The sequence below is a fragment of the Scyliorhinus canicula genome, chromosome 11 (assembly GCF_902713615.1).
Source record: "Scyliorhinus canicula chromosome 11, sScyCan1.1, whole genome shotgun sequence".
NCBI classification, from domain to species: domain Eukaryota; kingdom Metazoa; phylum Chordata; class Chondrichthyes; order Carcharhiniformes; family Scyliorhinidae; genus Scyliorhinus; species Scyliorhinus canicula.
Genome location: NC_052156.1, coordinates 86,067,020 through 86,080,493, shown reverse-complemented (window position 1 = coordinate 86,080,493; position 13,474 = coordinate 86,067,020). Strand labels below are relative to the sequence as shown.

Sequence of the window (13,474 nt, the reverse complement as noted above, 5' to 3'; positions counted from 1 at the left end):
CATTATACAATTGTGTGCTATTATAGTATAAATTCATAGAAGGGATGCACATATATAAAACAAGACAGGCATTAAAGTAGAAAAGCTTTAATTCTGATGATACTACCTTGTTATTCTGGCCATCAACAAGATGGAGGAAGCCTCTTATTGAATATCCTGTACATTCTAGACATATATTTCACATGTTAAAATTTTGATTATAAATTTACCTTAGAACAAGAGTTCAGAAAATCATCAGTGAGGCTCATGTAGGTTTTCATTAAATTTGCTTTATTCCCTTGGTGGTTCAATAGTCATCTTGGAGCCATTTGAAGGATTGAAACTGGAAACTTATTGCTTGGTAAACTAGTCAACCAAGTCCTGAAATCCCGATGAACCTGGATGTTAAAAAAAATATAGATATCTTGCTGAATAAACCAGAAGCAGTTCTGAAAAATCAAATGAGCCAAAGTCCATACAGTGCTGCTCCCTCAATTTAACAGGGTGATGGAGTTCCCACCCCAGGATAGAATTTGGGGACAAACCAGCCCCCCTTTCCATCAGGGTGTCCAGCGGGTATTTAATGGCCGTTAATTTGGTTTAAAGTGAGACATCTGTTCCCATCTAAGGAGTAAGCTCCACCTCAGAGAGATGCCAGCCAATCAAAAGGCTGGAAGTTTTCCAATCTCAGTCGAGCCACCAGGAGCAGTGGCCACCGCTGTTACGGTATTCAGTCACTGACACTGAAGAACCATGGAACTGGAGTGTAACTAAGTGGGTGGGAGGCATTGAGGCCAGGCTAGAATGCCCTGGTGGGGATGGTGGGGTGTTGCCAAAGGCCAGGAGGTAGACAGGTCAGAGGGGAGGGGAATCTCATTGAGGGGGTGGTCTGGGATGAGCCCGCCGAATCAGCTGAGGGGGCGGTTCGTGACAAAGGTTAGTGATAGGCCAGAAGAGTGGGATAGATTCAGAATGCAGCAAAGATGGACTAAAAGAAATCTGCAAGGAGAAAATAAACAATGAGGGACAGCTAGTGATAAACGTAGAAACGGACAATAAGATTTTTTTAAGGGCGTTAACAGGAAGAGAGAAGTGAAAAAATAGCATTGGCCCCTGAGAGAATGAAACTGGGAAGTAATTATGGGGAACAAGGAAATGGCAGAGGAGTTAAATAGATATTTTGATTGGGTCTTTACTGTAGAGGATATTAAAACCATCCCAGAAATAGTAAAAAATACTTGGGATGAATTAAATACAGTAACCATCACCAGATCATTTGTTTTAGGCAAATTAATGGGGTTAAAGGCTGACAAGTCCCCTGGACCTGATGGTTTGCTGCCAGGACCTTAAAGGAGGTAGCTGCAGAGATTGTGGAAGCATTGGTAATCAATTTCCAAAAATCCTTGGATCTGGAACTGTGCCAAAGGATTGGAAAACTGCCAATGTGTTCCCCTTGTTCAAAAGGGAAGGAGGAAAAATGCAGGAAATTACAGGCCAGTTTGTCTAACTTTAGTGATCGTAAAAATATTAGACTGATTATTAAAGAGAGAATAACAGTGCATTTGGAAAGTCATAATCAGATCAAGCAGAGGCAGCATGGTGTCATGAAGGGGAAATCTTGTCTGACAAATTTCCTTGAGTTCTTTAAGGAGGTAACAGCCAGAGTAGATAGAGGAGAACCAGTCAATGTTCTATACTTTGATTTTCAAAAGGCATTTGGTAAGAAGCCAGACTAAAGGCTATTATGCAAGATAGGAGCTCATAGTGTTGGAAGTAATATTCTGGCATGGATAGAGGATTGACTAACTAACAGGAAGCAGCGAGAAGTGAGAAGGAGGCTTTCTCAGGTTGGAGAGCAGTAACCAGTGGAGTGCCACAGGGATCAGTGCTGGGACCGCAGCTCGACACAATATATGTGAATAGTTTGGAGGAAGGAACAGAATGTACCGTGACCAAATTTGCACATGATAAAAAGGCAGGAGGGAAGGCAGGTTGTAAGGAAGGTATCGTTTGCTGAGAGATATTGACAGTTTAAGTGAGTGGACAGAAAATTAGCAAATGGAATTCAATGTGAGAAAATATGAGTTTGTTCATTTTGGAAGAAAGAATGAGAAGGTGGATTATTATTTAAATGGAGAGAGACTGCAGAAAGGTGTAGAACAAAGGGACTTGGGGTGGGGGGGGGGGGTCCTTGTTCATGAAACCCAGAAATCTAGGTGCAGAAGGTAATAGGGAAGGCAAATGGAATGCTGGCTTTTATTTCAAAACCAGCTGGTGTATAAAATCATAGAATCACAGAACTGCAACTGTACAAGGTACTAGTGACGCCAGATTTAGAACATGTCTACAGTTATGGTCCCCATGTTTAAAGAAATATATATTATCATTAGAGGCAGTACAGAGTTTAATAAGGACCCGGGTGCCCACACCAAGTAAAATAAGAAACAATGTTTTATTTACATCAACTATATGTACACAACCCAGTAGATCCCGACTGGCTTCCTCCTCTGGTTGGTGCCTAACTGGCTGACCTTTTATACATTGGTCAATTGAGATACTCCGCCCCTAGTGGGGGAGTTCATACTGAGCAAGGGGAACGGGGAAGACAAGCATTCCCACCCCGTAGGTTTAGTATGGGATATTACACAGAGGGGGTTTACTAGGATGATAGGTGTGGAGGGACTTCCATATGGGGAAAGATTAAACATATTGGGTCTGTACTCCTTGGAGTTCAGAAGAATGAGAGATGATATGATTGATACAAATAGGGTGGGATTCTCCGTTCAGCGATGCCGGAATCGCGAAACGTGATTGGGCGGAGAATTGTATATGAGCCGAAAATTGAAGCCGTGCTCAAGTGCCTCGACAGTGGCGTGAAGTGTAGGCTGGGACCTGGTTGGACAAGGGGGTAAGCACCATGCTAACATGTCTACCTTTCACCCCTTGCAGACAATGGATTTCGGTATCCAACCAGGAATTGTTGGCATCTGCCTTGCCGCCGCAGCCCTGGTGAATGCACTGAGTCTGTACAAGCAGGAGCTGCTCAGGGCGGGCCGTGCAGCAACAGAGCTTGCCTCAGAGGAACAGGAGCCAGCGGGTGAGGATAAGGAGCGGGCCGCCCAACAGGCCGAGGAGATGGTGGGAAGGAGGCACTGCATTTGGCTCCATGTATACAGGCAGAGCGTGTCCTTTGAGGACCTGCTGGACCCACCATAGAATCATAGAATCATAGAATTTACAGTGCAGAAGGAGGCCATTTAACCCTCAAGTCTGCACTGGCTCTTGGAATGAGCACCCTACTTAAGCCCACACCTCCACCCCATCCCCGTGATGCAGTAACCCAACCCACCAGGGTGCAGGCCCTGAGTTGACATTTTCAGCTGGTCTGGTCCATGGGATAATGACCCGGTGTGCGATGAGCTATGGTGCTCTGCGTCATTCGACAACGTCTGACTCCTGCCCACGGTAGCACTTTCCACTGTCCGCCTAAGTGATCTCGGCATGTGAACTGGCCATTCCATCACATGATTCCATCGAACCCTTGGGGTGGCGGAGATGGGGGTGGAGTCCGGGTAGTGTTGTGGGGGGTGTGTGGTTGGGGGGTAGAGGGAGGGGGGCAGGCCATGTACTGGGATGATGTGTGGTGGCTGACCCGGAGGCTCTGGCAGGTGCCCACCGCCAGCCCAGTTCATCCCTCACACCCTTCTGACGAAGCATGAGGCAGGTTGGAACATTTGTGAACAGGTGTTTATTGTGAATATGTCAACATGTTTCTATAGGTTTGTGCAATGGCCCCTATCGCTATCCAAATGCTGCATCTGTGCCAACTTAGTTGGTGTCTAGCTTTCTGACCTTATGGACCCTAACGTTCTATCTAGTTGATTCCCCAGGTAATACATCAGGGGTGGAGGTGGCCTGCTACGCTTCCTGCCCTGTGACCTGGGTCAACTTTGGCGGCCGTCTTCTGGGGTGTTTGGGCCTGGAGGAACCCGGCAGTTTCTTGGGTGTCCCAGGTGGTGTGGTGCCACCCTGTTCTGCCCTCTGCCCATCGGATGCGCCAGAGACACAAGATGGTGGTGGGTAGTCTGAGGTGCCGTGGTGTTCCGGCACCTCCCCTCGGGGGGTGAACAGCACAGGCCCCATCACCCCCTCCTCCCTCGGGGTACCCTGATGACCCCCAGGCTACTCCTTGACATGGGGGTGCGGCCGGAACAAGCTCCGGGGGCTCCCCTTTCACCTGGCACTGCCAGTCGTGGAGGCCCGTTCTCATCTCGACCAGATCTCAATGCTCACAGCCATGGACTGGGTCATTTCTCTCTGTGACTAACACAGGTCAGCCAGCACCTGGCCAATGCCTTTGATGCCCACAGGCATGACCTGTTGTGACTGGGCCAAGCTCTGGAGAACAGCTGCTATGTCCAGGTGGCCCTGGTACATAGCTGCCTGTGACAGGGCCGTCCTGTCATGTATCTTGGCAACCGCCTACACAGAGTGTTCCAACTTTTGGACATCTTGACCCGTGGCTGTGACGCTCCAACCAAGGGCAAGGTGCTGGTTAGTCACCTTGGCCACCCTGGGGAGGTCGTGCAGCTTTTTATGAACTGCTGGCCGGTCCTGCAGGTGGGCTCCACGACGATCACAGCCTCTGCCAGCTGTGCCAAGGCCCGAGGAACAGGGTGTCCTGCCTCTCCTCCACAACATCCAGCAGAGTCTCGAGCTCCCCATCAGCGAACTGGGGTGCGTTCTTCGGGGTGCCGTCTTCATGGCTGGAATGAGTGTGTGTGGGGAGCAGAGTGCTTACATGTGGCTGCAGCTTGTCAGCCTCTCGAGTGCCAATCCCGACCTTGGTGAATCGTTTGCTGTCATGCGCTGGAATTGCACTAGTTCCACGTGGAGCCGGTGCATGCCCATTAACGGATCCTGAATTCCTATAGCATGGGTGCCACTTTTGAGTTTGTGGAACACCACTGATTCAGTCCCAGCGTCAGCACTTAGTCTCTCAAACGAAGAATCCCACCATAAAATTCTTAGGGGTTTGGACAGGGTAAATGTTGGGAGGATATTTCCACTCATGGGAAAATGTCGGACCAGAGGGCATAGTTGCAGAATTAGGGGTGTTCATTTAAGATGGATTTGAGCAAGAATTTCTTCTTTCAAAGAGTGGCGAATCTTTGTCATGCTTTGCCCCAGGAAGCTGTTGAGGTCAAGTCCTTGAACATTTTCAAGGCTGAGTTCGATAGGTTTTTAATCAGTACGGGAATTAAGGGTTACAGAGCTAAGGCAGGAAAGTGGACATAGTGAGTGTTAGATTGGCCATAATCTTAGTAAATGGCGGAGCAGCTCGAAGGACTGAATGGCCTACTCCTGTTCCTATTTCTTCTGGTCTCAGGTGGATAGGCAGTGAGCATGGTGTCCATGCCATTTACAGGGCCTCGCACCTACAAAACTGCCATAAAATGGAAGAGCCATAAAATCCTACCCCCAGTAACTGTTTGATTTCGCCATGCGATTGTTTCCAATCTCGGGCTTAACAGTTACAATGGTGCCTACACTTCAAGAGTACCCCACAGACTGGAAGGTGCTTTGGGCATGTAAGAAGTTGAGGTTGTAAGAAGTAGTAAAAGCTATTTATCAACTGATTGAAGATTAGGTGACAGTAAAAAACAGAAAATAAGAAAAAGACTGGAAGGAAATTCTTCCCATCATAGCTGTCACGTGTTCCAGGCAGCTGATTCAGAACAACACTGATTCAGAACTACAGTATCCCATCCTTTCAGCAATAGCATACATTCCGCCATCTTAACAAATGACCACAGTTCAAAACTACTTCACTGGCTGTGGGATGCTTTCGGGTGTCTAGGTTGTGATAAAGGGCTGTATAAATGTCCTTCTTTAATGATCCAGAGAAACAAAGCAATTTGGCTGATCAAACTCAGTTCCTTCACTGATCTGTTGTACCATGTTGTGAGAGAATGAAAATATTTCTGATGGATTATTTATTTAATTATTGTATTCCTTCCAAAAGCCCGTACAAGATTAAAATTACTTACTGCAAACTGACACTGCTGTCTGATGGAATAGAAATCGGGTTGGATTCTCCGATTTTGGGGCTACGTCTGGAGGATCCGTGGCATTTTACGCAGCAAAATCTGCGCAAACCCAGCACCGATTCTCCAACCGGTGAGGGGCTAGCAGCCGCGCCACGTAATATGCCCAGCCTGCACAAAATAAATGGCCGGAGAAATGCTGGGTACATGGCCGTGCATGTGCATGGCGAAGACCTGCAGCGGTCATGCTGTACAACATGGTGCCGGCTGTGTGTGGACCTGACCTACCAGATAGTGCTCTACTGGACACCCCTTCCCCACCCCCTGGCCACTCTCCACCAGTCCTCCCAGCCCTTGCCGAAGCCCCCGACCAGCAGCACGGCTCCCGCCCGAACATGGTGGCGCCGAAACCACGCGCTGTTGGAAACTCGGCCCATTAGGGGCGGAGCATCGGGGGAGGGCCTTCAGGTGAGGCCATCCCAATGGGGTGCGATGTACGCCACGGTTACACCATTTTGGAGGGGGCAGAGCATGTGCAACCTGCATAAAACAGGTGCTGCCCCCGATTCGGTCATAAAAATGAGAATCCCGCCCCATTTCTTAGGTATTAATATGCATCCATTGATTGTTTTACTGAGTAAAATGGTAGTATGTATGTGTTAATGTATGTTAACATTTACCTAAATATTGGACAGCTAAAGGCACATGTTGGTTCATCGAGAACAACAGGCCCACTTTTATGGATTGGCCAGTGTTACTGTTCCCCAGAAAATCTACTGTGAACCCAAACCATTCAACTTATGAGAAAATGGTGTCTAAGTTGCTCCAAGGCTCTTCCTAGAGATGGATCAGCCAAAACGGAAGAATTTTTGTCTACAGCATCCATCCTTAATCAGTTATGTTTACTAAGATGACATTTTCTTGGTTCCAGCTGTTTCCACACATTCCATGAGCTCCATCTGTATTTTCCGCACAATCCTCAATCTTGTTTGTAACCAGCTAGTCATCAAATTCTATTTAAAGGGTCAACTGATGCAGTATAAACTGTTTGCCTCCATTAATATGGGAACAGAGAAAAAATGACCTTGTCAGAATCCACTGCTTCAACAAGTCTCTCGAGAGAAGGCATCCAGCTAGGGGCCAGGTGACAATTTTGGAAAAACACCCACTTTCCACGTTCCATAGAATTACGCATCATGGCCTCCGCTCTCGGCCCCTGCAAATAAAAGGAATTGCATCAACATTTTTGAAAGAGAATTCTTTCTAAAAAGTCTAAAGTCTAAAGTCTAAAATCACATTTCTTGATTTTTTAATGTATTAATCATAAATTCTTGCTAGTTTTACACTGATTCAGGAATGAAAATCAAAGCATGAAACTGAACCACCATAAGTACTGTGTTATTGTTAACTCTTTCCGTGCCTATTTAATAGTGATGCAGCAACAACCCCCTTTAAAACTCTGAGCTTGGGGAATACTGGTGGCATGTAGGTGCAATACGCACATTGAGTAGCCCCTGCTCGAGGCTCTGTTTTTTTGGAGTTTAATGCCCGATTCCAGAGGCAGTTTTTGAATAAGCTGGTGTAGGAAGGCATAAGGAAGGTGGGGAATGTCTAAGACCCAGAAAAAAGCTGCTGGGAAGAAGGGAGCAAGTGAAACTTTGCCGTCGAGCGAACGGGTCAGCCCGGCAGCAGGAAAGATGGCGGAGGCTTGGTCACTGGGTGGGACCATGCCTTTCCCAGTAGAGACTTTGACTGAGGTGATGGCTGGAGAGTTTGAGAGGCAGTTCACCAAGCACATGAAGGTGATGCGAAAGGAGATGATGGCTGCGATGAAGGAGCAGCTGAAGGAGGCGATGGCCCGGTGATTGTGTTGGCGTTGAAGACATTGGCTGAGGTACGGGAGCAAGGAGAGAAGTTAAAGGAGGTGGAGGAAGCTCTGTTGCAGCACAGTGACCAGTTAATCTCAATGGGTGAGGAGCTGCAGAATGTGGTGAAGGCCAACAAGGGACTCAGAGCCAAGGTGGAAGACCTGGAGAATAAGTTGAGTCGGCAGAATTTAAGAATTGTGGGTTGGCATGAGGAGCTGGAGGGCCCGAGTTCGACTGGGTGCTTTGCGAAGATGTTTGCAGAGTTGTTGGGGATTTCCAGCTGCATGAGCTGGATAGGGCTCATCGGTAACTCAGGCCCAAGCCGAAGGCAAACAAGCCGCCAAGGGCGGTCATAATTTGCTTCCACAAGTTCCATGTTAAGGCAAAGGTCCTGAGTTGGGCAAAGCAAAGGCGTGAGGTGAAATGGCAAAGAGTTGGGATTCAAATATACCAGAACTTAATTGTGGAGGTGGCGAGAAGCCGGGCGCACTTCGGTCGGTGAAGGCGGCACTCTACAGCAATGGTGTGAGGTTTGGCGCAGTCTACCCGGCGAAGGTGACCTACAACTCGAGAGACTTTTACTTTGAGATGGCAGAGGCGTTTGTGAAGGCCAAAGGACTGGGGTTGAAAAGTGAGATGGGGCTGAGGTTTGGCTTCGGACTGAGGGGAGGGGGGGGGGGGTTCTAAATGTTGGGTATAGCCTTATTTCTTGTTTCAGGTTTATTTGTTTTATATTTGTGGAGGAAACAGTTGGTTATTGGTTCTTGGGTTGGTTGATGGGAAAGGGTAGTTCACCTCTGCCATGGGCTCCAGTGGGTCTAGAATTATTGGGCTTTGGGGTTATGACAGCTTTCTATGGGGCGTTGTTTTGCACGGGTTTTGTTTTGTTTGTCTTTGTTTTCAGGGACTGGGTCATGGGGGAGGGTTTTGGGAGAAGGGGGTCCTGGGCAGGGGCCTCCACACTAGCCGGCGAAGGTTAGCTAGTGAACGGGTGTGTGGTGAGGTGAGGGGCCGCGGTCATTGGAGTCTGGTCGAACAAGTTTCGATGGGCCTAGGAGGTGTGAAAGGATGGGGTCGATACTGGGAGAGGTGTTTTCAAGAGGAAGTGGATGGGGAATTCTGGGAGAGGGAGGAGTTTGAAGGCAACAAAGGGACGGGTCGGGTCAGGCCCAATGGGGAGGGCCCGGGATTACGAGGATGGCGGATAGGAGGGGCAGTGGGGGGGAATGAGGGAGCCCCGGTAGGAATAGGAACGTAGAATTTGAGGGAGTTAGGGGGGGCCGGTGAAGAGGTTGAGGGTCTTTACACATTTAAAGAGCTTAAAGGTCGATGTGGTGATGCTGCAGGCACCTTCCTGAAGGTGAGGGATCAGGTGAGGTATAGGGAGGGTTGGGTTTTCCATTCAGGGTTCAATAGTAGGGCTTGGTGGGTAGTTGTATTGGTGGGCAATAGGGTGAGGTTTCAGATGGAGAAGGTGATGGTGGACCAGGGTGTGCAGGTACATGATAGTGAAGGGGCATTGGAGGGGAGGTTGGTGGCGCTGGCAAGTGCATATGGTCCCAACTGGGATGATACAGGGTTTGTGAAAAGGATGTTGGGTGCCATTCTGTACTTAGAACATAGAACATAGAACAGTACAGCACAGAACAGGCCCTTCGGCCCTCGATATTGTGCCGAACAATGATCACCCTACTCAAACCCACGTATCTACCCTGTACCCGTAACCCAACAACCCCCCCCTTAACCTTACTTTTAAGGACACTACGGGCAATTTAGCATGGCCAATCCACCTAATCCGCACATCTTTGGACTGTGGGAGGAAACCGGAGCACCCGGAGGAAACCCACGCACACACGGGGAGGACGTGCAGACTCCGCACAGACAGTGACCCAGCCGGGAACCGAACCTGGGACCCTGGAGCTGTGAAGCATTTATGCTAACCACCATGCTACCGTGCTGCCCCTTTGGATACCCACAAGTTAATGGTGGGAGGGATTGGAATATAGTGCAAGAGCCGAAGGTGGATGGGTCTCAACTGCACTCGCTGGCCTAGTCAGCAGGGGCGAAGGCGTGGTGGTTCCTGCACCCGAGGGAGTGGGAGAATTCGTTTTTTTCACTAGTCCACTTTTTTTCATGGTGGGGAAGGCATTATTGGCTGGGGTCAGGCGGTCGGAGTATTCAGCGATATTGATTTTGGACCATGCGCCACATTAGGTGGATGTTGTTTTGGAGAAGGGGATGACTCAGAGGCCAGGGTGGAGAATGGACATGGGGTTGGTTGTTCAAGGACCAGATTTTATGTGATAAGATTGAGAAGGTGATAGAGGAATATGTGGGGTTTAACTGCACAGGCGAATTTCGCAGTGGGTGGTTTGGGAGGCTCTGAAAACGGTAGTGAGGGGGGAGGTGATTTTGTTCAAGGTAAGGTGAACAAGGAGGAGAGAGAAGAGCACCAATAATTGATAGAGGTGATTCGGAAGGTCAATAGGAGGGATGCGGGAGTCCCGGACCCAGCCCTCCTGGACAGGAGGAATAAGCTTCAGGCGAAGTTCGACCAGTTGTCCACAGGGAAAGGGGTGTGCCAGTTGAGAAAGGTGAGGGTAGTGGTCTATGAGTACAGGGAAAAGGCAGAATGTATGTTGGCCGGCCAGCTCTGGAGGGAGGCGGCGGTGAGGGTTATATTGTTCGGAGCCACCGGGGGAGGAGCGAGAGATGAGGGAGTTCCTGGACAGGTTGGAGTATCCGATGTTGAGTGAAGAGGATAGGGCAGGCTTGGAGGGGCTGGTGGGGGAGCAGAAGGCGAAGGAGGTGATTGGGAAGATGCAGGCTGGGAAGGCGGCAGGACCTGATGGGTTGAATTCTATATGAAATTTAAGAATAAGCTGGTGCTGCGCTGACGGTGGGAATGTTCGAGGATGCAATAGGCAGGGGTGTCTTGCCACAGACGATGGGCAGGGTTCGATTTGCCTGCTGCTAAAGAAGGATAAGGACCAGTGAAGCGTGGCTCGTATAGCCTTATTGAATGTAGATTCCAAGATATATAGATACAAGAACATACAGTGCAGAAGGAGGCCATTTGGCCCATCGAGTCTGCACCGACCCGCTTAAGCTCTCACTTCCACCCTGTCCCCATACCCAATAACCTTTTTGGACACAAAGGACAATTTAACATGGCCAGTCCACCTAACCTGCATGTCTTTGGACTGTGGGAGGAAACCGGAGCACCCGGAGGAAACCCACGCAGACATGGGGAGAAAGTGCAGACTCCGTACAGACAGTGACCCAGCAGGGAATCGAACCTGGGACCCTGGCGCTGTGAAGCCACAGTGCTAGCCACGTGTGCTACCGTGCTGCCCAATGTTGGCAAGGGTTTTGGCGGCAAGGCTGGAGGGACGTTTCCCGAAGGTGATTGGGTGGATCAGATGGGGTTTGTGAAGGGAAGGCAGTTGTTTTCAAATGTGAGGAGATTGTTGAATGTGATCCTGTCTTCGGTGGAGGGAAAGGAGACGGAGGTGGTGGTGGCACTGGACACAGAGAAGGCTTTTGACCGGGTAGGGTGGGGTTGCTTAATGGCAGTATTGGAAAGATTTGAAATTGGGCCGAGGTTTGTGGCGTGGGTAGGGGTGCTGTATAGGGAGCTGATGACTAGCGTTCGCACTAATAATATGAATTCTATGTATTTTGCTCTGCACCGGGGTACGGGACAAGGCTGTCCTATGTTCCCCCTGCTGTTTGCACTGGCTATATAGCCTTTGGCCATTGCACTAAGGGGCTCGGGGTCGTGGAGGGGGATAGTGAGGGTGGGGGGGGGGGGGGGCGGGGGGGGGGGGGGGGGGGTAGTGGAGCATAAGGTATCCTTGTTGACGATGATTTGCCATTGTACATTTCGGAACCGAGCACGTTGTTGGGGAGAATAATGGAGCTGCTTCAGAGATTTGGAATGTTCACGGGATATAAATTGAACCTAGTCAAAAGCGGGTATTTTATAGTCTTCCTGCCGGGAATAGGGGCAGGGGTGGGGGGGCTGACATTCGTTGGCGGCAACCCACTTAGGTACTTAAGGGTGCAGGTGGCTTGGGACTGGGGTAGGCTCCAAAGGTATAGGTGGGGAAGGTGAAGGCCGATTTGTCAAGGTGGGATAACCTCCCTCTGTCGTTGGCGGCCCGGGTGCAGGCAGTTAAATGATTGTATTACTGCAAAATCTGTTCCTATTCCAGTGCCTGCTGGTCTTTTTACCATAATCCTTCTTCAGGTGGGTGGATAAATTGATCTCCTCGTTTATTTGGGGGGGTGTCCAGGATTAGGAGGGTGGTCTTGCAGAGAGGGTGGCAGGCCCCCGGGGGGGGGGGGGGGGGGGGGTGGCGGAGCTAGGCCTCCCATGTTTACTATACTACTATAGGGCGGTGAATGTGGAGAATGTGCGGAGCTGGACAAAGGAGGAGGAGTCCCGATAGGTTAGAATGGAGGAGCGCTCATGTAAGGGGCTGGGGTTGTGGACGCTGGCAACGAGGCCGCTTGCGATTGCTCCGGGAAAGAACTCGATGAGTCCGGTGGTGGTGGCCACTTTGAAGATCTGGAGGCATTTTGGGCAACATTTTAAGCTGGGGGCTGGGTCAGAAGTGATGTGGAAATAGAGGGAATCATGGGTTTGAGGGAGGGAGGATAGTTGTGAGGTTTTGGAGATGGGATGAGAGGGGGATCAAGGAGATGAAGGAGTTGTATCTTTTTTTTAATAATTAATTTTTATTGAAAATTTTTTACAAAATATATAACAACAAACAGTAACAAACAACAATACAACAACATAATAAGCATAACACCCCCAAGACAGTAGCAACGCATATTTCGAGCGCCCCACCCCCCCAAACCCAGTAAACAACAAGAGAACTTGAAAATAAATTAAATTAAATAAACATAGTCAACACCCCCCCCCCCCCCCCCCTTTTCCCCCCCTCCCCCCCCGGGTTGCTGCTGCTACTGACCTAGTTTCCTATCGCTGAGCCAGAAAGTCGAGGAAAGGCTGCCACCGCCTAAAGAACCCTTGTACCGATCCTCTCAGGGCGAATTTGACCTTCTCCAGCTTAATAAAACCCACCATGTCATTGATCCAGGTCTCCACGCTTGGGGGTCTCGCATCCTTCCACTGTAGCAAGATCCTCCGCCGGGCTGCTAGGGACGCAAAGGCCAAAACACCGGCCTCTCTCGCCTCCTGCACTCCCGGCTCCACCGCAACCCCAAAAATCACGAGTCCCCAGCCTGGCTTGACCCTGGATCCTACCACCCTCGACACCATCCTCGCCACCCCCTTCCAGAACTCCTCCAGTGCCGGGCGTGCCCAGAACATATGGGCATGGTTCGCTGGACGCCCCGAACAACTGACACACCTGTCTTCGCCCCCAAGAACCTACTCATCCTAGTCCTGGACATATGGGCCCGGTGCCAGCACCTTGAATTGGATGAGGCTAAGCCGCGCACATGAGGAGGAAGAGTTAACCCTCTCCAGGGCATCTGCTCATGTCCCATCCTCGATCTGCTCCCCCAGCTCCCCCTCCCACTTAGCCTTTAGCTCCTCTACTGACG

The 13,474-nt window shown here is 49.8% G+C and overlaps 1 protein-coding gene across 1 annotated transcript in view; it reads right to left on the bottom strand.

The window, feature by feature from the left end:
* Positions 1-13,474, bottom strand: part of dnah1 (dynein, axonemal, heavy chain 1) — a 995,196-nt gene that overhangs the window by 111,595 nt on the left and 870,127 nt on the right. Inside the window, 4 exon segments of the mRNA XM_038812191.1 lie at positions 210-279; positions 281-311; positions 314-377; positions 7,111-7,242. Coding sequence (XP_038668119.1) covers positions 210-279; positions 281-311; positions 314-377; positions 7,111-7,242 — 297 coding nt within the window.